General features: G+C 40.9%; 4 protein-coding genes across 6 annotated transcripts; 2 read left to right on the top strand and 2 right to left on the bottom strand.

Moving 5' to 3' along the window:
- Nucleotides 1-249: 249 nt before the first annotated feature.
- LOC102704431 lies at nucleotides 250-958 on the bottom strand. The gene has a single exon (XM_015838523.1). It carries the CDS (start codon nucleotides 876-878, stop codon nucleotides 594-596), a length of 285 nt encoding a protein of 94 aa, XP_015694009.1. The 5' UTR covers nucleotides 879-958; the 3' UTR covers nucleotides 250-593.
- A 5,772-nt stretch (nucleotides 959-6,730) lies between these two features.
- On the bottom strand, nucleotides 6,731-10,970 carry LOC107304399. Of its 3 annotated transcripts, none has more exons than XM_040525406.1 (6): nucleotides 10,565-10,970; nucleotides 10,093-10,504; nucleotides 9,963-10,001; nucleotides 9,690-9,880; nucleotides 8,964-9,049; nucleotides 6,731-8,138 (listed from the first exon to the last, which is right to left on the bottom strand). In XM_040525406.1, exons 2-6 carry the CDS (start codon nucleotides 10,293-10,295, stop codon nucleotides 8,121-8,123), a joined length of 537 nt encoding a protein of 178 aa, XP_040381340.1. In that variant the 5' UTR covers nucleotides 10,296-10,504; nucleotides 10,565-10,970; the 3' UTR covers nucleotides 6,731-8,120. The 3 variants fall into 3 exon arrangements, 2 of the variants coding, with proteins under 2 accessions (XP_040381340.1, XP_015693842.2); XM_015838356.2 differs by having other exon boundaries at nucleotides 10,093-10,222; XR_005812066.1 differs by lacking the exons at nucleotides 9,963-10,001; nucleotides 10,093-10,504; nucleotides 10,565-10,970 and having other exon boundaries at nucleotides 8,964-9,036; nucleotides 9,690-9,956.
- A 1,009-nt stretch (nucleotides 10,971-11,979) lies between these two features.
- On the top strand, nucleotides 11,980-14,891 carry LOC107304789. The gene is made up of 5 exons (XM_040525196.1): nucleotides 11,980-12,510; nucleotides 12,583-12,808; nucleotides 12,887-13,280; nucleotides 13,594-13,912; nucleotides 14,066-14,891. Exons 1-5 carry the CDS (start codon nucleotides 11,980-11,982, stop codon nucleotides 14,621-14,623), a joined length of 2,028 nt encoding a protein of 675 aa, XP_040381130.1. The 3' UTR covers nucleotides 14,624-14,891.
- A 1,983-nt stretch (nucleotides 14,892-16,874) lies between these two features.
- Nucleotides 16,875-21,272, top strand: LOC102704814 (glyceraldehyde-3-phosphate dehydrogenase GAPCP2, chloroplastic-like). Its single transcript, XM_006656287.3, has 14 exons — nucleotides 16,875-17,132; nucleotides 17,505-17,566; nucleotides 17,846-17,904; nucleotides 17,988-18,026; nucleotides 18,131-18,231; nucleotides 18,988-19,100; nucleotides 19,276-19,375; nucleotides 19,474-19,620; nucleotides 19,789-19,849; nucleotides 19,975-20,072; nucleotides 20,152-20,294; nucleotides 20,543-20,626; nucleotides 20,703-20,792; nucleotides 20,980-21,272. The coding sequence occupies exons 1-14, from the start codon at nucleotides 17,061-17,063 to the stop codon at nucleotides 21,032-21,034; spliced, it is 1,224 nt and encodes a 407-aa protein (XP_006656350.1). The 5' UTR covers nucleotides 16,875-17,060; the 3' UTR covers nucleotides 21,035-21,272.
- Nucleotides 21,273-21,764: the final 492 nt, after the last annotated feature.

Raw genomic sequence — 21,764 nt, 5'->3', positions numbered from 1 at the left:
CCCCGTGCGAGTGATCGCTCTCTGTGTCGCTGCGCAGCGGCGATGACGACGACGCACGCTGAACTGCAGAATGCAGCGGCACCGACGCCGTGATCGGTAGTAGTAATAACTGCAGAACCAACCGCTCGCCTGTCGCCTGATGCGATCCATCCAACACGTACTCGTCCTCTCACCACAGCTCCTCCTCTCCTCTGCCATGCCGCCTTGCCCAAGATCGGCAAGGCAGGCTCATGAATTTCAGTTCGGTACATTTCACAGTTGGTAATTCGTAGAGTACATGGCACCCAAGAAAATGCCAAGAATGGACGAAAGATATCAGGAATGGATGGGGATGGATTCCAAAATCAGCCCGAGAGAAGCTTTCTTCGGCTGACATTCTCCTCCAGTTCGTCCAATGGATGCCTGGGAAATCACTTACAACTCTCCTCAATATGAACAGATCGAAGAAACTAGCACTGCAGGCTGAAGCTGCAGGACGTCGAAGAACAAAAAAAGGAGAAGAAGAGAGACACACACTACACATGACATGAGTGCATTGCATCTACCTCTAATGGCGGCGAGCTACGCTACAGCTAGACATGTCGGCTTTTGATTTACTGCGGCTGCCGGGCGAGCACGAAGCGGGACGCGAAGGTGTAGCGGTGGTAGAGCTGCGCGGAGACGTCGTCGTCGCCGCCGCGGTCGAAGTTGCGCGCGTAGCTGAGCGGGTCGTACTGGCACCTCGCCGCCGGCCGCGCCGTCGCCGTGGACAGCATCATCCTGCTCTGCCTCCGCAGCTTCCGCACCAGCCTCCCCAGCGCCAGCCCGCAACCCCTCCCCGCCGCCGCCGAAGACGTCCTCCCCGCCGCCGCCGAGGTCGCATTCCCCTCCGCCGCCATCCCAGCCGAGTCTAGCTCAGCGAGACGATCGAGCTAGCCTGTGAGCGGTTGGTGGGGGTAGATGCTTCGAGCTGGGAGACTCGGAGATTCGGAGTACATGTGGGTGGTGAGATTTATAGCAGGAAGGAGAAGCGAGCTGAGCCGAGTGGCGCAGTGGAGTGGAGGCGGAGGCAGGAGGAAACTGGTGGGGAGCGGTTTGCCGTTGCGCTTGCGCCCATGTGGTCCGGACGCACGCGACGCGAGTAGAATACGGCGCATCGACGAGTCGTTCGCTGGCTTGGGGGCCAGTGTAAAGTAGGTCGCCTCCGATTATTTTTTACAGCTTATGAAAAAGTTTACTTTTTTTATGGCTTCAAACACAAGGATAACCCATGAGCCTCTCTTTGTAGGGCTAGATTGTAGCTAAGATACTATACTGGAGCTTCATTTGTTTTGTTTTTTTCGTCGAAGAGCATAATGTAGTGATGATGATTATGCTAGTCTCAATTCATAGTTTTATTGCATAGTTATCAAGACTGTAAACTAGGTAACCGAGCCAGATAAGTTTTATGGAGCAGAAACTCTTCTCTCATCTCATGAAACTCTCTCATTTAATGACTCTATCAAGTCGATAATTTTGCTCATGTGATATTCTATTTAATATGCATAACACTTCATAAAACATGCATTGAGGCTAGCTTTAAGGAGCAAACTGGATGAGCTAGCTCCAGGAATCAAGGGAAGCTGTGGGCTACATTTCTCTCCAACATCAACAACAAAAAAAAAATTAGGTCTCTCCAACATCAACAAAAAGAAGAAAGTGTAGGCCGGCAGCTTGGGGAGGAGCAATGCTAGCATAAACAAGGAGGAGAGATATAATCGGAGAAACAAAACCAAGAAAGCACGCATGCATGAACCTGCGTCGCCATGTACCACTGCGTGTTGACAACCGTGCATCTTGCACGGCAGAGACATCGGCAGGACGGCAACTTTTTTTTTTCTTTTTTGTCGAACCGAGGTAGACGAAGCAGTAAGTAGTCGGTACCTCGGCGGGCGCGGCAGTCGGCGGTGGGGCGGTGTCGTCGCCGCGTACGCGAAACCGGGGCTAGATCGATCGGCAGCGATCACCATGGCCGGGGAAGAGTATTGCTATATGTAAAACTAATTTATTCGACTTACGTATGACTAAAAATATATAATCATTGATTAACTAAAAGAGTGACACGGTAGTCGTTAGATCAATTTAGCCATATATAAGTCATACAACTTGATCTTACGCACAGCACACAAACATTGTAACTCACTGTGTGTCGGTAAAAATGGGCGCACGGTCGAAAAATGGGCGCACAGCCGGTTTATGAATAATCTGTGGTCCGACTGTAGTTGAAAGCAATGAACTAAATTTTTAAAGCAATGTGAGAGGGTGTTTAGATTGAGAAAATTTTTGGAGTGTCACGTCAAATGTTTAATCGAATGTCGAAAGGGGTTTCGGACATGAATGAAAAAACGAATTTCACGGCTAGCCTGGAAACCGCGAAATGAATCTTTTGAGCCTAATTAATCCGTCATTAGCACATGTTGGTTACTGTAGCACTTATGGTTAATTATGGACTAATTAGGCTCAAAAGATTCGTCTCGAGATTTCTTTCATAACTGTGCAATTAGTTTTTTGGTTCATCTATATTTAATGCTTTATTTAGGTGTCCAAAAGTTTAATGTGATGTTTTTGGAAAAAAAAATTTAAAAACTAACCAAGGCCTAATAATCCGTAATCGACTATAGTTCAAATAAACAATGTATTTTTTTTTTTTTGTTGCTGGTGTGACTCTGTCAAATAGTGAGACGACGGCCGGCGTCCGCTGATTCATGACGTGTGTACTGTGCTAGCTGGAACATCTGATGGTGTAGCTTATGTGTTGGCTCATCAATCCTGCCCCCACAAAGAGTAAGCATCTCAGGCCCACAGCGGTGACAACGGTCGGAAACAAACACAGCATTGAGAGATGCGTGCTCTAATACATCACTGCGTGATTAAGTTCTTTTAGCTTGTTTTGTTGATTGAGCTGTTTCATGAACCCCCAACATTATACTAAAAGATGTACTAGTAAATTAAACAGAGGAACCCTACCAAGCCTTGTTTAGTTCAGGAAACAAGATAATGCCGTTAATTAGCCAGTGAATAAACAATCGATTATAACAGTAATAGTAATCGCGGTTGTGGCTTGTATACTTAACACTCATGGGCTCATGGCTTAGCATGATAGTTCTACAACCGAGCCCAGTTGGTGTGCAAGTGCAACCACGAGTTGCCAGCAAAAACTACACCGTTTACGTACGATTTGACCGGTCAGATGAACATGCTACCATATGCTAGGCTAGTACTAGCTCGGCAGCCGCCACGAGCCCACGAACCAACCCCAACGCTGACGGTGCTGAGTTGGCAAAAAGAAATTTTTAGTCATGTTAAATGTTGTAAAGGTTTTTTTTAACATGAATAAAAAATAAATTTTACGACTTACATATAAACCACGAGATGAATCTTTTAAACCTAATTAATCCATCGTTAGTATATATGAGTTACCGTAGCACTTATGTCTAATCATGGACTAATTAGATTTAAAAGATTTATCTTACGATTTCTTTCATAACTGTATAATTAGTTTTTTATTTATATTTCATACTTTATTTAGGTGTCCAAAGATTCGATGGGATGTTTTTAAGAAAAAAATTGGAAACTAAACAAGAGCATAGTCAAAAAAGAAATCATTTTAACCTTTCTCATATATATACTTGCACAAAAATTAAAAAAATAGATTCTTTATTTTAAAAATACATTTGTACTCTTCTTTTTACATATCACTAGGTTTGTCTTCTACTTTACTAAACTGCAATGTAGTAATTTCTTAAAAATATAGTTTTGAGGGTAAAAAAAGATAAGATAAAAATGAAATCTTTTTGAAACTTGAGGTAGTATTAACATATCTCGTCGGAGCATTTTAAATTTGCGTGCTCACCATGTGGAAACAGGGGAGGGATCACATGGTTTTTTGGAGATTCCACGAGGCTCGTCACATGGACGCGCAGTTGCTTGCGACTCATCACCAATCACCGGTCTACCACTGCATGACTCATCATGACCCTATCTAGTCAAACATTCTGATCCTTTTCGCTTCTTCCATTTCAAATTCTCTCAAAAAATTTTTTTAAGGACTGCCATAACGAATAATTAAGTACTAGCTGGTCAGATTATTTTAGCTCTCATCTGCAGGAAAACACCTAAATACATCATATGCCAATTGTTCAGAACATGCTTGTATAATAATAGTTATATTATAACTATTATTATAAACTATATTCATATTATTTTACAGTAGATAGTAGATATCATTGATGAAATATGGACATGGCGAGTAAACGGAACAAAAGAGAACTCATGCATATCACTGATGCCAAGTATCTGGAGCAGCACCAAATCCCATATGTAACTAACATTGTGAGATGACCATGCGTCCATGCCAAACTTGGCACCTTGTAGCTCCACTCCACTCAGTCCTCTTCCTGCTTCTCTTTGCTCTATGTCCTGTGGGACGAGAGACTATTGTATAATTTTTTTACCGTCTTCTTTATAATTTTACCTCAACGGGTTTCAAACAAATATTCATGTGATTTTAGTAACAAAAATTACATGGAAGATATTTAACAAAACCAATGAAAGGAATATGAAAAACACAGAAAATATAATATCTACCTCATTGAATTCCATTAGGAAATAGAACACATAAAAGTTCCAAAATTATTGTATGATTGACGCGCGAGAAAAATACAGAAATTTGGAGTTATAAAAGTAAGAAAACTTCGAATCCTTTGTACCGTAGTAATTTCAAAGAAAATGGTAGAATTCAATCAATTAATCCAAAGAATCACAATCATTTGAGGGTACCTTAAAAAAAATCCAAGAATTACTTATAAACTTTTATTATATAATTGGAACCATCAAAGTCTCCTATATTTTCCAACAATCAAAGGTCCCTAAAACTTTCACATTCTTCATGTGGCCCTCGCCATTGAACCAAATGCAGACACTATGAATTGTTTGTGCTCATTGCTGTGAAGAATGTTTGTGCAGAGTTTCATTTGATTTCTCTCCATTTTGATGTATATACCGAACAGCTAGCACGCTGTCCACTGCATGTCTGCATGTGATCTCGATCAAATGACCGATCTACGGGAAGACCTAAAACCTCGTAGACGCCTATGAAATTAAAAGAAAAAACAACACCAACTATAGGACAGCAGCCTGAAGTGAGGCTTTTTTTTTCAAAAATATCACATCAAATTTTTAAACACCTAAATAAAGTATTAAACATACATGAACCAAAAAACTAATTGCACAGTTACGTAAGAAATGTTGAGACGAATCTTTTGAGCCTAATTAGTCCATGATTAGCTATAAGTGCTACAGTAACCAACATATGCTAATGATGAATTAATTAAACTCAAAAAATTCGTCTCGCGGTTTCCAGGCTAGCCGTGAAATTCGTTTTTTCATTCGTGTCCAAAAACCCCTTCCGACATTCGGTCAAACACTTGACGTGACATTTATAAAAAAAAATTTCTCAATCTAAACACCCCCTAATAAACAAAACAAAACATTAATTAAGTAAACAAAAGTCAATGTACTGTGTGTATAAATATTTTTCATCATGGACGTACAGAGAGTAGCTACACCTAGTGGTAGGACCTACAATATATATATATATATATATATATATATATATATATATATATATATATATATATATATATATATATATTCCTACACGCGCACACACACTAGATGACAAGAGATCCGACAAGATTGCTATGTAGAGCCCATCGATCTATGATTGGTTCACTGACAATGAATGCGTCAAATTCTACAGTAGAATGGATTATGTAAAGCTAGGAATGTAATGTGATCTCTGACATTTTGTTGCCTTTACGTACTCTCTTGCAACTGATTAAGCACTCAAGCTACACATGCTACAGCTTTACCTCTTTTTTCATGTGGTCCTCATTTTCCCCAACTCGCAAGCTGCTATGCATCTAACATCGATCGACGATCACATGGTGTCACGCATGAAGCTGACGCTCTCTGTCACTTAATTCAGAAAATGTATAAAACATCAGTTGATCGATCCATGTACACTTGTACAGTACTTTAGGGCGTAATCTGGCACGCTTGGTAATTTAATTATCAGCAGATTCGTCGTCGCATCAGTTAGATCAGCCACTTAAAACTGTCATGTTTAGCTCTGTTACTTTTGTACTGGCCTGAAGCCGTAACATGATTGCTGACATGGTCATAGCATTGACAAATGGTCGTTCACACTAGCTAATTAGTACTGGTGACTGGCTAGTTAAATGGTCAATTATGGAGTCCAACTTTTGTTGCATACATCTGAAGTTTGATCTGACAGTGTCATTGTCTATTGCCCCTTTTCTACTGCGTTTTGCAGAGCTAAACTTGCAGCGACAAAAAAACGAACAGGCTACAGATTCACAGGCTTCCGGGAAATCAGGTACTACATAGGCTCGGCTGCGGGTTGGGAGTGAGTTAATTATCTGGCGCGAAAAACGTAATGATTAATTAATTATTAAAAAATATAAAATAGATTAATATGATTTTTTAAAACAACTTTCCTATAAAAAATTTTTGTAAAAAAATACACCGTTTAGCAGTTCGGAAAGCGTGCGCGTGAAAAACGAGAGAGTTTAGATATCTAAACCCAACGACCGAACACGGCCATAGACTAGTTATATACCCATGCTAACGCTACGGTAATATTTAACAATACAAACCAAATAATATATACAGGAAAATATCGCTATCAGTAAGATAAACATTGAAATATCTCGAAACTCAAATAATACATCATGGATAAATCATATGTGAGAATATACACAACACAACATAAAGAATTTCACTACACATTCCGAGGATAAATAATTCGACAGCAAGGAAGGATATAAAGGAATGATACATTACACTAACCGCTACGACTCATTGCAACATAGCAACACATAGCTTGTGTAGGAAATTTGAGCTTAATGTTGATAGGAATTTCACTGTTGGAGGTGATGTCTCTCCTTCGCCTTCCCACCTGTGCGGCCTTGTTTCACGCGCCAGATCAAGTAACGAAGGTTGAACGCAGGGGAGAGCACAAAATATGCTAACAATCTACTGAGGACCTCAGGTACATATAAGAAAAGTGGCTAGCTGTTTATAGGTAGTCAGCACCATACGTTATACATAGGTCAACTATAGTAATGTAGGTCCAAAATAACATGAAAATTAGTAACACTGGATCATGCATTTTAAGAGAAAAATAGAGAGATAGAAGTAATAAAGGTACCAAAACATCAGCCATGCAGGAAGCTATTTATGATCCTTTAATATTTTTAGAATGACCTGTGAGTTTTCCATCTAGATGTTTTGCCATTTTAGCATAGAACATATTTTTTATCAATAGAGGAAACAAGGAAATGCGGAAGGGGAGATCAGAACTATGCAACAACAAGTATTTCTCAATAGTAGTGACAATTTACTCCAATATTGTTGATTGCTACATGGCAACACTACCAGGAGACAAGATAAAAAAAACATAACAATCAGAAAGAACAAGCATGGATCAACATTAAAGTAATATTAGAATTCGGAAGTAACTTGTAACCATAATTTCTATAGCATTTTGTGAAGATAGGGCATTTGTTTTGATTTCAATTCCATCTCCCCCAACAGTAAGAAGTCTGAACAGCAAGCAAACAAACAGTTTCAATCTATCTTAAATGCATCATTTAGCATAATTACATAGTAATTTAGTAATTTATGGCATAAGTAGTCAGGAAATGCACTAAGCATTTTTATGCAATTTTTTATCCTTATGAGAACAGTACATTTTTTATTTTGGCTAAGGTGGAAAATAAAGGATATAGTTACATAGTTAAATAGAAAATAGAAACCATGACCAGAAGAGTTCATTTTGAATGATAGTGCTTATATTTCCAAAAATTTGTTGTTTTCTCCTCTACATAAAAGAAATTATGCAAAAAATAATAAACAAATTTCCTTTCTATGGAATTCTATCAAGCTCATTGGTACATTTCTCATATATCTCTAGCAATAAATAAAGGAATAGTTCTCAATATCTTTTGGAAGTGCAGTACCTAAATACTAACAAGGATATTCTAAACTTGCAAACTTGCCCGATGATGGGAACAGCATTAGCAATTCCTTTTTTCCTGAAAGAAAATAGTTCAAGTCAAGATGACCGCACCTTGCCTTCTCAGCAATCAAAAATCACAATAAAACCATGACATAATGGAAATATCGTATCCAGACCGTAGAACCATTGCTACAATTTTTATTTTTTTTATTGGTGCTTCTGAAAATATTGTCATCCTTCATAGTAAAATTTTTGTTTGTAGCTTTGTAAAGGAAGCATAAGTGACTATGGATCTAACATAAGCCTTCTGTCCTATGCAAATCATGCCAGATAGCTTCCTGTACCGTAAATGCTAAAGGGCAATTAATTCCTTGAGGTTTGTCAAATGAGTACCTAGAGATGCTACATGAATTATGACAGAGATAAAAAAAATTTGCAACCATGTAAAGAAGAATAAAATAGCAAGATTGGGAGATATTTCTTTCAAAATTAACAATAGAAAATATAATCATAATGGCATTTTAGAAATCCACCCAAGATTTGATTTGCAGCAAACATAGACGACCGATTCCATAATTCAACAAAAAGAGAAGAAATCATTTTTGAGAGTGATGGAAAATTATCACCAAATTAACATAAGTGGTCCGTTAAGGTGAAGGGATCTGTGTTTGTGTCTTTGTTGTACACTTGAATGAAAAGGTCTTGATCTTTTTATACTCCTTGTGTGAATCTGAGTGGATGAGGAAGAGATAATCTCATCTATTGACAATGACAGGGGAATATATATTGGAAGTAAGGGAGATATTTATTTCTACACTAAAATTTTTCATATCAGTGAGGTGCGAGATTGAGAGTATCGCGCGTGTTATTGGAATGATATTGCACAAGAGAGTGTTGGTACCTGGAGTTCACTCCTCGGGTCGCTGGAGGACGCAATGATCATTATCTGCACAGGCGATGGCAGCGCGCCTATCCTGCAATTTGGTCCTGTAATGGTGTATTTGTCTGATGTATTTATGGTCCTTGTGAAACTTAGATGTAATGGGATAACCATGATACTTTTGAGCACAATGAGAACAAAAATCCCCAGTGATAAACTTTTAAACCTAAAAATCCGACAGCGCTATAAAAATCTAAACTTTTCGTTGCAGCAACCAATAATGCATCAAGCTACAAGCACTGAATCTGACTCGCATACTTGATTATAGTCACCACACAGATAGATTATAAGCTTTCTAAGATGAGACTGGCATGCTATCAAATGTTCAAAATAATTGATTCACATTGAGTTTCAATAAAAATAATACACATAAATAAAGGAACATTCAGATATTGCTCATTCGGTTTCAGCAGAAGGAACATTCAGATATTACTCATCTAGAGAGATCCTTGATGATCCAAACATTCAGATATGATATGCTAGGGTATAACTTTTTGTTTACCTGTTGCTACTTCAGGAACACACTTCCTGAAAGATATAATTTCATATAATTTACATCATACTGGTTCAAGAACACACCAAGTTAACCATTTTTTTCATCCTAAACTTTTAAATACTGCTACTCATAATCACATTATATTGGAGTGGCTACATAGGTTGAAAGATGAGCTGGGAAGCTTGAATTACGCTGATTGTTTCTTGAGACTTCATAGCAATCTCCAAGTGTGAATTCAGCTATTTGCATGCATATGTATTCCATCAAATCCAATTCTGAATTCTGAAACAATGAGTAGCTGATCGCTGAATTCACAACCAATTCAGTAGAACAAGACAATTCTGAATTCTGAAACAGTGAAAAGCTGACCGCTGAATTCATGCTGAAATTGCAAGACATACACAATCCACAATCTGAATTCTGAACTCTGAAATATGCAGTGAGCAATGGTCTTGCATACGTACCATGTCTGGCTCAAAAACTCCTGGAGAATGCTATGAAGTCTGAAGAAACAATCAGTGCAATTCTGCAGTGGCTGCTAGGATGTGCTAACATCTTGAATCGTTCAAAATTCCAAAAGTTCCAGAGCCTCACCTCAATGATTTACAGAGGGGGATGTTGGGAGCACCGGCGACGTCGTTGGAGGCGGGGGCGAACCGTAGCATTGGACGACGGTTGCGGCGGCGCCCCGGGGAGCGAGCGGAGGCGGGGGTGCGTCTTCTCTCTGCGGTGGCTCCCGGCGACGCCAAGAGCGAAGGCAACTGAGTCAGAGGATGTCTCCGAAGTGGAGGCAGCATCGGTCGCGGAGAGGCGGAGGCGACACGGTGGACGTGCGCGGGCGGCGTGGTGGAGGGGCGGCCGCAGTGGACGTGCAGGGCGTGGGCAGCGCAGGGGAGGAGCTCGACGGCGTCAGTCGCGGGGTGCGGTGAGGTGACGACGGCGCGGTGGAGATGCTAGGGTTGAAGGCGTGGTGGAGGGGCGGTGGTGGGGTGGAGGCGAGGGCAATCTGTGGAGGTGCTAGGGTGAGGCCGGGCTGACACAGATGATCTCAACCGTAGATTCTGACCTGTGGCCGGCGGCGTAGGTGGCTTCCGGCGTGGGTGACGGAGGCAGCGGCCGAGGCGGGGACGGCTGGCGACGGCCGAGGCGGAGTCCAGCGTGGGCGATGGAAGCGGCAGCCGACGCGGGGACGGCTATCGGGGGCCGAGGCGTCGGCTTAGGCGGCGTTCGGCGTGGGCGACGGAGGCGGCCGAGGCGGCGTCCGGTGTGGGCGACCGAGGAGGCGACGGAGGTGGGGAGTCTGGGGACCGAGGCGGCGTCCGGGAGAGGAGGCGTCCGAGGCAGGGTGGCGTAGGCGGTGTCGGGGAGAGGAGGTGGCTGACGGAGGCGGGGAAGATGGGCGGCGGCCGAGGTGGCGGCGTCCGGGAGAGGAGGCGGCCGACGGAGGCGGGGAAGACGGGCGGCGGCCGAGGCGGCGGCGTAGGCAACGGCCGGGAGAGGAGGCGGCGATGTAGGCGGCGTACGCCGGTGACGGAGGCGGAGGAGGAGGCTGGAGCAGATTAGGGTAGATGACGCAGATGTCGGGTGCGGATGTCAGGCTGAGGAGACTTAGGCGGTAGAAGGATCTGAGCCGTTAGATTGATGCAGATGATATCAGCCGTTTGATCTGTTCAATGAGTAAATGAGTAAGGGTGTGTTTGGATGGAAGGATAGGTGGGATAGGATATGGCCGCCCAAATTTTGGAGGTGTTTGGATGAAATACCGAACTGGGATATGACCACCACATAGGGAATATTCCCTCCAGATGCTGGTTTGTTGCATCCGGCCAATTCTGTCGGATGGGGCGGCCAGGACCACGTCTCTCCGCCCGTGAACAAAAAAAAGTAGTACCGAGTAGTACCGTCACCTCCTGCCCATCCTTTTCTCCATTTCTTTTCTCTGTTCTCACCGGTTCACCTTTGGCCAAAACCCTTGCTCTCCTTCCTCTTCTCACCGAGCGGCGCGGCGGCGAGTACGCGGCGCAGCAGCGAGTCCCGGCTGCGCGCGCGACGACCCCCAGCTGCGCGGCGTGGCGCAGTGACTCTCGGCTGCGCGGCACGGCGACGAGTCCCGACGGCGCGCGCGACGACCCCCGGAGGTGTGGCGCGGATTCCAGGCGGTCGGGGCGACGACTCCCGAGCGCAGGCGGCCACTCCTGGTTGCTGCAGGCAGGTGCATTTGCAAGCAAACCAACACCCAATATATTTCCATTCCTCTTCAAATCAAGGTATACTACAAATCTGATCATACTTTTTCTATTTTGGGGATTGATTTGTTCAGATCTGAGCTATGGTAGTTTCTAGGCATGGGCATGAATGGTTATAGAGTGCTATAGTTAATTTGCGATATTTTGTTCAGGTCTAAGTGCTAAATGTTGTATAACTCAATATGTGTGTGTATGAATGTGGTAGACCTGATTTGGTCAAACTTTGGCATTGTAGATGGACAGCAGAACACGGTTTCTGATTTATGCGGCTGCATCATATATGTTGTTGTCAATGATGGCTATGGTTATCGAGTCTAGAAATAAGAAAAGAAAAAGAGTTCCAAGGAGAGAAGGGATTACATATGGGCCAATAGATGAAAGGGATAGGAAAAGATTTGATTATCTAAATGACAAGATTTGGAAAAACGATACCATCTGTGTGAACATGCTTAGGCTTCGAAGAGCACCTTTTTTCCGTTTTTGTAAACTTTTTAGGGATGGTGGTTTGCTTGTGGATACTATACATATGTCTGTTGAAGAGCAAGTGGCTATGTTCTTACATACAATTGGGCACAATGTTAGAAATAGGGTAGTTGCCACTGATTTTTATAGGTCCGGTGAAACTGTTAGCCGTTATTTCAACCTAGTCCTTCGTGCTATTGGTGAGATGAGAAAGGAATTAATAAGGCCACCCTCAATAACGACTCCATCAAAAATATTAGGGAACCCAAGGTGGGATCCTTATTTAAGGTACGACCCACATCTAGTTGTACACCATTATTCGTAGACATAAAATTTTGTCCTTTTAAATTTTTTACCTTTTGTGTTCACCAAATAGGACTGTGTTGGAGCTATTGATGGCACACATGTACGAGTCTCTGTTTCCAAAGATATGGAGCCTTCCTTTCGTGGTAGAAAGGATCATGCTACTCAAAATGTAATGGCAGCGGTAGATTTTGACCTTAAGTTCACGTATGTGTTGGCTGGTTGGGAGGGTACAGCACATGATGCTGTTGTTTTACGTGATGCTATAGAGCGTACAGATGGCCTTCGTGTCCCACAAGGTAATGTAATAATCCCAACTTGTGCATAGAAAAATTAGTGACAAAAACACATTTCACCAACTTGTCTTTACCTGTTAGGAAAATTCTACCCAGTTGACGCGGGATATGGAGCAAAACCTGGATTTTTACCTCCTTTTCGTGGTGTGAGGTATCACTTGAATGAGTGGGGGACTAATCCTGTACAGAATGAGAAGGAGCTATTCAATTTGAGGCACTCATCTCTTCGGGTGACCGTTGAGCGTGCATTTGGGTCACTCAAGAGGAGGTGGAAAATTTTAGATGACGCTACTCCATTTTTTCCCTATCCAACTCAAGTGGATATTGTGGTAGCTTGTTGTATTATTCAGAATTGGATTATAGAAGATGGTGGTGATGATTTTATCATATCAGAAGAAGAATGGATAGCCAACTATAGTTATGCAACATCGAGAAGTGGGCAAGCTAGTGAGCATGCATACATGGTTCAGTTTAGGCAGCAAACTGCAGATCAAATGTGGGAAGATCGTCAAGCTCACCATGGAAATTGATTATAAGATTTGTAGTCCATGTATTTGTATGGAACTCTAAGATTTATTTTTAAGACTTATGTACTCTAAGACTTTGTATTTGATTACTGAAATTTATAGTGTTTGCTGAAATTTGTATTGATTGCTAAAATTTATAGTGGCTGCTAAAATGTATATGCTTGCTGAAATTTATAGTGCTTGCAGATATTCATATGCTTGTTGAAATTTATATGCTTGCTGAAATCAATTTCTTTATACATGCTAGGCAATGGAGGGAAGTGGACAAAGTGATAAGGGTGGACATGTCACATGGACATCTTCGATGTCTACCTACATGCTTGAATACCTCGAGGGTATTGTTGCTAGTGGGAACAAAACTTCCTCGGGGTTTAAGCAAGTCCACTTGAAGGCTTGTGCTAAAGCTTTGAATGATCACTTTAAGATTAATTTGACTTCAGATCAGATTACTAATCACATGAGGACTTGGAAAAGGAAATATTCTAAGATAGCTGATCTGAGGAAGTTGAGTGGTGCTCTTTGGGATGAGGAGAATTTTATCATATCACTTGATCATAAACATTATGCAGACCACATTAAGGTATGCCACAACCACACTTACACCATTGCTGAAATTTATAGTGCTTGTTGAAATTTATACTTGCTGAAATTTATATACTTGCTGAAATTTACGGTGGTTGCTGAAATTTATAGTGATTGCTGAAATTAGTTTGACTATTAAACCATGTTGTAGGATCACAAGGCTGATGCTGAATATCTGAACAAACCTATTCACAATTATGGAAAGATGCTTGTGATATTTGGCAATAGCTTGGCCACAGGAAAATATGCAAAAGGATCAAGTGATCCTCTAGCCACTGAATCTATTCCCATTGATGAAGAAGAAGAACAAATTGGTATTGACAGTGCTGCGGAAACTGGATCAACTTGTAGAGTTCATCCTCTTAATGAGGAGAATGGTGCATCATCTTCCGCACCCAAACCCAAGAAAGCTAAGATTGTTGCTGCAATCGAAGAGGAAGGGCTGATAGGCGCATTTAAATCTGTTGGTGAGAAGCTTGCTGGAGCAATACTTGAAGCTGGAAAAGAGGCTGCAAAATCTTACAAAGATCTGCCTGATAATCTATATGAGAGTGTGCATAGCATTCCAAGGTTTGAAGATACACATCTTGCTCATTACTTTGCACATCTAGTTGACAATCCTCCAACTGCAAGCGTGTTTGTTACCCTTGAATTTGCCCACAAGGTCACTTGGGTTGCAAGATATATTGCCACCACTTTTAATGGTTGAGTTGTGCGATGATGGTTGTGTGTTGGCTGTTGGTATTAGCCCTGTGTTCAACCTTTTCTTTGCATACTCAGAAAAAATGAATGGCTATAATGGATAGCTTTTAGATGGTAATAGCCCTTGCATTCTACCTTCTTTTGTATACTCAGACATTAAACTATGAGTATTAAGTTTGATGGTATTTGGTAGATGGTAATAGGCTTGTGTTAGCCTACTTTTGTATCAAAACCAATCACTTTGATCGATGTAATGGCTGATGGTAAAATTTAGATTTGGTGGTATATGTGTGCTGCCCTCCTGTTATGCGTGGTAACCGGTAACACATGCATGTTAAAAATTTTAGAAAAAATTATCTCAGGCTAATTATTTATGGACAAATATAAAAACATGCAACGTCTGTGCTGATGACCAGCTTGTTTAATTTTTTTAGACAACAAATACATGATGCATTTGATTATTTGTAATGCAAGCAGGGAGGTATTCTCACCATTTTCATCCAAAAGGTGATGACAACACTTATCCGTCCTACCAAACAAAAAATTGTCTCACCATATCCACCTTTTATTCCTCCAACCAAACAAAAACTTGGCTCATCCTATCCCTCCAACCAAACAAAAAATTGGATGGCCATATCCCTAAAAAAATGGATGGCCCAATCCCATGCACTCTTGACCACCGTCCAAACACACCCTAAACTGAGTTGGTGCACTGTAGCTACGTAAAGGCATGGTTGTCATCTGCTCACTCTGGGCTACTTATTGGGCCGAACGGCCCATGCTAGGACGGAATCCAGGCCCATCAAATCAAGCATGTAGCAGAGCAGACGCCTTTCCGTTCCAAATGGGCCGCTCCGTTTCAAATGGGCCGCAATGTCACACCAGCCCACCAGCATCGTTATTAAGGCCTTCAGACACTGTCAGAGTTTTAGGCCCTGTTCGTTTTGGCTACTGGGCTGAGCTAATACCTTATGTATAGTATGTTTCTTTATTAAAAAATTTCAAATAATTCTATTTTTCAAGAGTTACTAAATTAATTGTATGGTAATGATCAATCACGCTCTCGTTGGATGTGGGAGGAGTAACCTATATTGATACACAATTTTACCCACACTTATTTCAAAGAGATTTTCCGTACCCAAACTATCTGACTATTACCTAATATAAATGGGTAACTGAATGGTAAGAAAAGATGTCATATGGGTTCCATGCGTAAAAATGAAAAAGAAATTCCAACCAAAACAAATGCGCACTAGGGTGAGGTGAGGTCTCTCGTGAAGGGTCGGCGAGCTGAAGAAGGAAATTACTATATGTACGACTCAACTATTCGATTTACGTATGAGCCAATTGATCAAGGCTTTATATTTTATGTTCATCTCGTTTCTCCTATAAAAACTTTTATCTCTCGACTCCTGAGTAATTATTAAATTAGAGTTTGATAAAACAAAGAACAAATTTATTGTAATTTGAAAGGTAGGAGACAAATGCATTAGAGTTTGAATATGTCAATAACATTCTAGTCTTTGTAGTTTTTTTATATAGATATAGGTCAAATATGTTATAATATTAATAGTAAAGTCTTTTTGAAACGAATAGACTATCATATAACTATTTATTGTTTAAAAACATGGTTAAAATAGATGGTAAAATATCAATATCAACTTTAAATTTAAATTTCAATTGCGTCCATCAAACTAACCAGTGGATGTTTCACATGAAAAAAAACAGCTTCTAATTGTTGTGAACTGATGACCCTTTAGAATCAAAGGATTTATGTATGAATTTTATATAACTTAATTCATATATTTGTCCTCTATAACATTTCAAATAAAAGACTATAGTTTCCTAAATACTATAATATACCTAGTTTTGTATTTTTTTAAGGAAAGTTGACAAGACCTCCAAACTATCGGAAGATTTACGTAAAGTCAATCTCACTCGTTCAATTCCTACGTTTATTTATGTGGTCAATTCAAATCACCGTTCCCGTATTTCTTTCGTGTTTTACCATCATGTATTTACAACTATATACTCACTTTATTTTTTTATTTAACGATATTACCTTATTTAAAAATTTAAAAATATATAATTTTTAAAATAAAACGAATAATTAAACATAGAAGTAAATTGAACACATTAAATAAAAAACAGAGGAGTATATTTCGCCAAAACCCTGTACTACTTTTTTTTTATTTGTCCATTTTTTCGATCAAAGTTTCACAAGAGAGATGGAAAAAAAACAAAAAGAAGGGAGAAACAAAAGTAAAGCCATAAACAACTCCGCCCGAGGCCGAGAGACCGGGAGGCGACGCATCACGCAGCCGCAGCCGGCGACGAGGAGCGCCACCGCACGCACCGACTCCGCCTCCATTCCGCCGCTTTCCCGAGAGAGGCCAAGGGCTCCAGACCGCCCCCCCCCTCCCCGCGCCACCGCACCGCACCGCATGGCGTCGCTCTCCGTCTCCCTCGGCCGCGCCTCCGCCACCCCGGCCGTCGCCGCCGCTGGCCCCGTCAAGGTCCCCGCTCGCCGCTTCGATCTCTCTCTCTCTCTCCTCCTCCTCCTCTCTGATTTGTTTGTTTCCTGCGAGAACCCCCGCGTCCGTTTCATGGGAGGGAGGGAGCGACAGCCAACTCGTGCGCATGAAACTGTTGTTCGTATTGCGATGTTTTTGTTTGTATCTGTGCGAGTACTGTAGTAGTAGTATAAGAGTCGATAGGTTTCGTTCATTTGGTATATCCCTTGATTTTTATTTGATTTTCAAGTAATCTAAACCGTAGATGCGTTGCCCATACTATTGGCAGATTTGTTCATGTTGATTTAGCCATGATTTCGCAGCTTAAAACTGGTTATACTAAATTTGCCCCAAATGATCGATGCTGTGTTGAAGGTGTCGTGCGTGAGGAGCAAGGTTAACTGCAGCTTTCCATCCGTGGGGTCTTCGTCTTCGCCGTGGGTTCCTTCCTTCCTACTTTAATTCGTATCGTTGTTAGCTTGTGGTGGTTCCTTGAATTCGAATCACAAATTGGTTTGATAACCGAGATCACATATTCACATTTGGTGGGTAGAGTGAAAAATCACTGAGAAGACTGTGCTTTGATCCCTAGTGTTCTCAGCTTATCTTTGTTGTGATCTGATTGTCCTGTGAATGTGCAAAAAAGTATGGTTGATCCATGTTGCGCATTAGCTGTAGCACATTGCCTTTTCTAATAAACTGCTTTTGTAATGCAGTGCTAGGAGCGTTGAGCCAGTGAGAGCAACTGCCACACAGGCACCCCCTGCTGCCCATCGTAAGTTTCTCCATCCATCAAAGTTTTAAAGATATTTGTGCAGCCTGCATTGGTGTGCTGATTCATTTATGTTCTTTATGTAGAATCTTCTAGCGCGGAGAAGACTAAGGTTGGCATCAATGGTGAGTTCCTCTCATAGATTCGAAACGTAATTGCATCAATATTGCTGTTGGTTTTTAGTTTAGTCCTTTGGTTCTACTGGAACTCTTTGATTCTGTTATTGCAGGATTTGGACGGATTGGGAGGTTGGTTCTACGTATTGCAACTAGTAGAGATAACATTGAAGTTGTGGCTGTTAATGACCCTTTTATCGATGCTAAATACATGGTAAGTACATGCTATGTTGCTAGATTTTGGAAATGCACTGTATATCCTGTTGCAGGGAAACTGATAACATGAAATCTGCCTTTATATTCTTTCTACAAATAATAACAGTGTAAACATGTTGATTAGAAATGCTTGTTACTCTAATATACTAATATGCCTTATTACTCTTCTAGTGTTACTTACTAGCTTAGTAAACGTGCTCTGTTCTTATCTGACTTAAGATCTTGAAGTGAAAAAACATTTATATGTGGATCCATTACACGCTGGAGGCATGTCTTGCTTGAACATGAACTCAACCCATGCTACTGATCAGTAGCGAATTTAGGATTTTAGCTAATGATACGCCTGGCCAAAAATTTATCGTATACAATTCAGTAAATTTATTTTAGCAAAGCAGTAATAATTGTAAAATTGACAACATGATTCAATATATATGCACCAGGTAACACGTATTCGTATTCAGGTGATTTTTTTAGAAATGCGTATATGTATCGGGTATGGAGTGCAGGGTGGCATACCCTGTAGCTCTGCCCCTTCCATTCACAGTTTTACTAGTTTGTTAGTTTTAAATACCAGAATAATTCCTTTAGAATGTTTCTTAATGAGAAAATTGACAGGTTATCTTTTCTTATTAAACTCTCTTGTCTCCTTCCATTACATTGCTTTAAACATTCAGAATGTAACTGTATTGAGTGCTGCAAATTGAATTGTTTCGTTTGGAGTCTTGGTTTTATCATGATATTCTTCTTGTTCTAGGCTTATATGTTCAAGTATGATTCCACACATGGTCTATTTAAAGGCACCATAAAGGTTGTTGATGAGTCGACCATGGAGATTAATGGGAAGAAAATCTCAGTTACAAGCAAAAGGTAATAATAGGAATTCTTCAGGTCTGGCTGAATGCATGGTTTTGTTAAAAAAAAAAAGTAATTGTGGCATACTTGCCTCTTTGTATTCTTATCATATAGCATTTGGGATGTAATATTTCTCCACAATGTTAGTCTTGCTAAAATTATTCGATGGTGCATCTCCTTGCCATTTCAGAGATCCCTCGGATATTCCTTGGGGTAATTTTGGAGTTGAATATGTTGTTGAATCATCTGGTGTTTTTACAACAACCGAGAAAGCATCAGCACACTTAAAGGTTTGCTTCTGCATTTTCACAATTGCTTTGCCCAATCAGCAAATAAACTAAGCCATTTACACGCAAGAAAATGCTGAGATTTCCACTGCCTTATGTAGGGTGGTGCAAGGAAAGTTGTGATATCTGCTCCATCAGCAGATGCTCCTATGTTTGTAGTTGGAGTAAATGAGAAGAATTACAACCCCAGCATGAACATTGTTTCTAATGCAAGTTGTACCACCAACTGCCTTGCTCCCCTTGCCAAGGTTATTTTCCTATTATGTCATATCATTTATTGTTTAGGATACATGTTGAATATACTCTGTTTACTTTTATTTGTTCATGACTTCAGATGATATCATTTTGGTGTTACAAAATATAACATCTTGTCTTGTTTCCATGCTTATGTGTGTATCATTGTTTGCACTTTTCAGGTTGTCCACGAGGAATTTGGCATTGCTGAGGGCCTCATGACAACCGTCCATGCTACAACAGGTTTGTCTCTTGTGCTTTTCAACTTGCATACACAGGGTTTACCACTCTTCTCATCCAGATATTTTACTCTCTTTAAAATTTAGCATTGTCATTGTCATGGAAATAATTAATTTTTGTTTGTTTAGCCACCCAGAAGACCGTAGATGGTCCTTCAATGAAAGATTGGAGGGGAGGACGGGGTGCTAGTCAGAACATCATTCCTAGCTCTACAGGCGCAGCAAAGGTTATTTCTGCTCAAGATGAAAAGAGGAAGTTACCTTCTCCAGTTACATATTATGTTCAATCTTTTCCTTTGATATCAGGCTGTTGGAAAGGTCCTTCCAGCATTAAATGGAAAACTCACTGGTATGGCCTTCCGAGTTCCTACACCTAACGTCTCTGTGGTTGACTTGACATGCCGGCTTGAGAAAAGTGCTTCATATGAAGATGTGAAAGCAGCTATCAAGTATGCCTCCAATTTTCTTGTTATGTCCTGGCACTTTTATTGTTACTTCATTTCTTAATACACCTTTTTTTCGGTCCGTGTATATATTATTTTCAGTGTCCACTCAGTTCTTTCTAATCATTTCTGGCTTAACTTCTCGAGTTTTGTTAGTATCCAATCGTCATTTGGCGAGAGTAATTGTTCTAATGATATTCTGCAGCTTGTTAATCTAATACAACAATTAACCATGTTCTGGTTATTGTTCCCAGGGAAGCATCAGAAGGTTCTTTGAAAGGTATTTTAGGCTATACAGATGAGGATGTTGTTTCAAATGATTTTGTTGGTGACACCAGGTAAGTATTTTGGTCTTCTCAATGTTTTTCTTGAGCATGGAAGCAATAATTGCTAAAGCTCCTCAATATATTCCAGGTCTAGCATATTTGATGCCAAGGCTGGTATTGGTTTGAGTTCTTCTTTCATGAAGCTTGTCTCTTGGTACGACAATGAGTGGGGCTACAGGTGAGCATCCAATTAATCACATCAAACCTTAGCAGTTAGCTGGCCTTTTCCTGAACCTACTCATTTTCCTCGTTACCGCAGAAACTGAATGTTTCTTACGAAATTCGTGTATTACAAATGGTGCCTTACACGTTTGTTCCCCAATCGACCTTTAATATGACACGAGGATGTTGTTTCTTTGCTCCAGCAACCGGGTCTTGGATTTGATCGGGCACATGGCTCTAGTCAACGCCAAGAACTGATGCCATGATAACCGTCGATGCCAAGGATCCTCGACATCGAGTAATGTAGGAAGAGAAGGCTGCAATTTTGAGGGCCCTTTCTGTATCTCGGAATAATATAGCACACAAAACTCAAAAACCATTGCCATACTATGACATGTCATAAACTAAAGCTTATGTTCCTGTATTTTGCCGTGCAACTCATGAAGTATCCACGCATTGGGGGCGAATCAAATTAAGTATCAGCACTTTACTTGCACACAAAAAAACTACTTGTCTTCATGTGTAGGTAGCATCCCATTTCTCCTACACTTGGACATTAACGTACGCCATATGGATCGATATCTTCAAAAAGGTATTCCAATCCTGATCATGATACTCTCTGTCTTTGGCAATTTGGGTTCCGATTAAGCTTCACGGAGCGGATGAGACTGACAACAACCGGCAGTGTCGCCCTATTCCGTCCTTGTCACATCCCATTCCTGCCCTGCAACTGCAAATCAAGTGGTTTCTGTAGTGGAAGGGGCATCAGTCATCACGCCCTCCAGATAATCCGATGGAATCACTTCAATTTTCGATATATATCTCAGTTCTGGATTGATTTTAATTGCTGGAAAAAAAAGGTTCTCCAGACTCTAGGCCTCCGTGGCTCATTAATAATCTGCAAATGATTGTGCATTTCTTTGTGGTTCTTGTTGGATGGCAGAAGTACTAGTGTTAACATTATACTTCCTCTAGTTTGTGTCATTTT

The sequence above is a fragment of the Oryza brachyantha genome, chromosome 6 (genome assembly GCF_000231095.2).
Source record: "Oryza brachyantha chromosome 6, ObraRS2, whole genome shotgun sequence".
In the NCBI taxonomy this organism is placed as follows: Eukaryota; Viridiplantae; Streptophyta; class Magnoliopsida; order Poales; family Poaceae; genus Oryza; species Oryza brachyantha.
This window is presented reverse-complemented; position numbering and strand designations above follow the sequence as displayed.

What these genes read in the sequence shown, in the direction of transcription:
- LOC102704814 (XM_006656287.3), top strand. Translation starts at nt 17,061, where the DNA reads ATGGCGTCGCTCTCCGTCTCCCTCGGCCGCGCCTCCGCCACCCCGGCC. An exon ending in CCGCCGCTGGCCCCGTCAAG is followed by an intron (nt 17,133 to 17,504) that starts GTCCCCGCTCGC and finishes GCTGTGTTGAAG; the next exon opens with GTGTCGTGCGTGAGGAGCAA. An exon ending in GCTCTACAGGCGCAGCAAAG is followed by an intron (nt 20,073 to 20,151) that starts GTTATTTCTGCT and finishes CTTTGATATCAG; the next exon opens with GCTGTTGGAAAGGTCCTTCC.
- LOC107304399 (XM_040525406.1), bottom strand. Translation starts at nt 10,295, where the DNA reads ATGCTGCCTCCACTTCGGAGACATCCTCTGACTCAGTTGCCTTCGCTC. An exon ending in GAGTTTTTGAGCCAGACATG is followed by an intron (nt 9,881 to 9,962) that starts GTACGTATGCAA and finishes TTGCAATTTCAG; the next exon opens with CATGAATTCAGCGGTCAGCT. An exon ending in AGTCTCAAGAAACAATCAGC is followed by an intron (nt 9,050 to 9,689) that starts GTAATTCAAGCT and finishes ACACCATTACAG; the next exon opens with GACCAAATTGCAGGATAGGC.
- LOC102704431 (XM_015838523.1), bottom strand. Translation starts at nt 878, where the DNA reads ATGGCGGCGGAGGGGAATGCGACCTCGGCGGCGGCGGGGAGGACGTCT.
- LOC107304789 (XM_040525196.1), top strand. Translation starts at nt 11,980, where the DNA reads ATGGACAGCAGAACACGGTTTCTGATTTATGCGGCTGCATCATATATG. An exon ending in TGGCCTTCGTGTCCCACAAG is followed by an intron (nt 12,809 to 12,886) that starts GTAATGTAATAA and finishes TTTACCTGTTAG; the next exon opens with GAAAATTCTACCCAGTTGAC. An exon ending in GCATACATGGTTCAGTTTAG is followed by an intron (nt 13,281 to 13,593) that starts GCAGCAAACTGC and finishes AATGGAGGGAAG; the next exon opens with TGGACAAAGTGATAAGGGTG.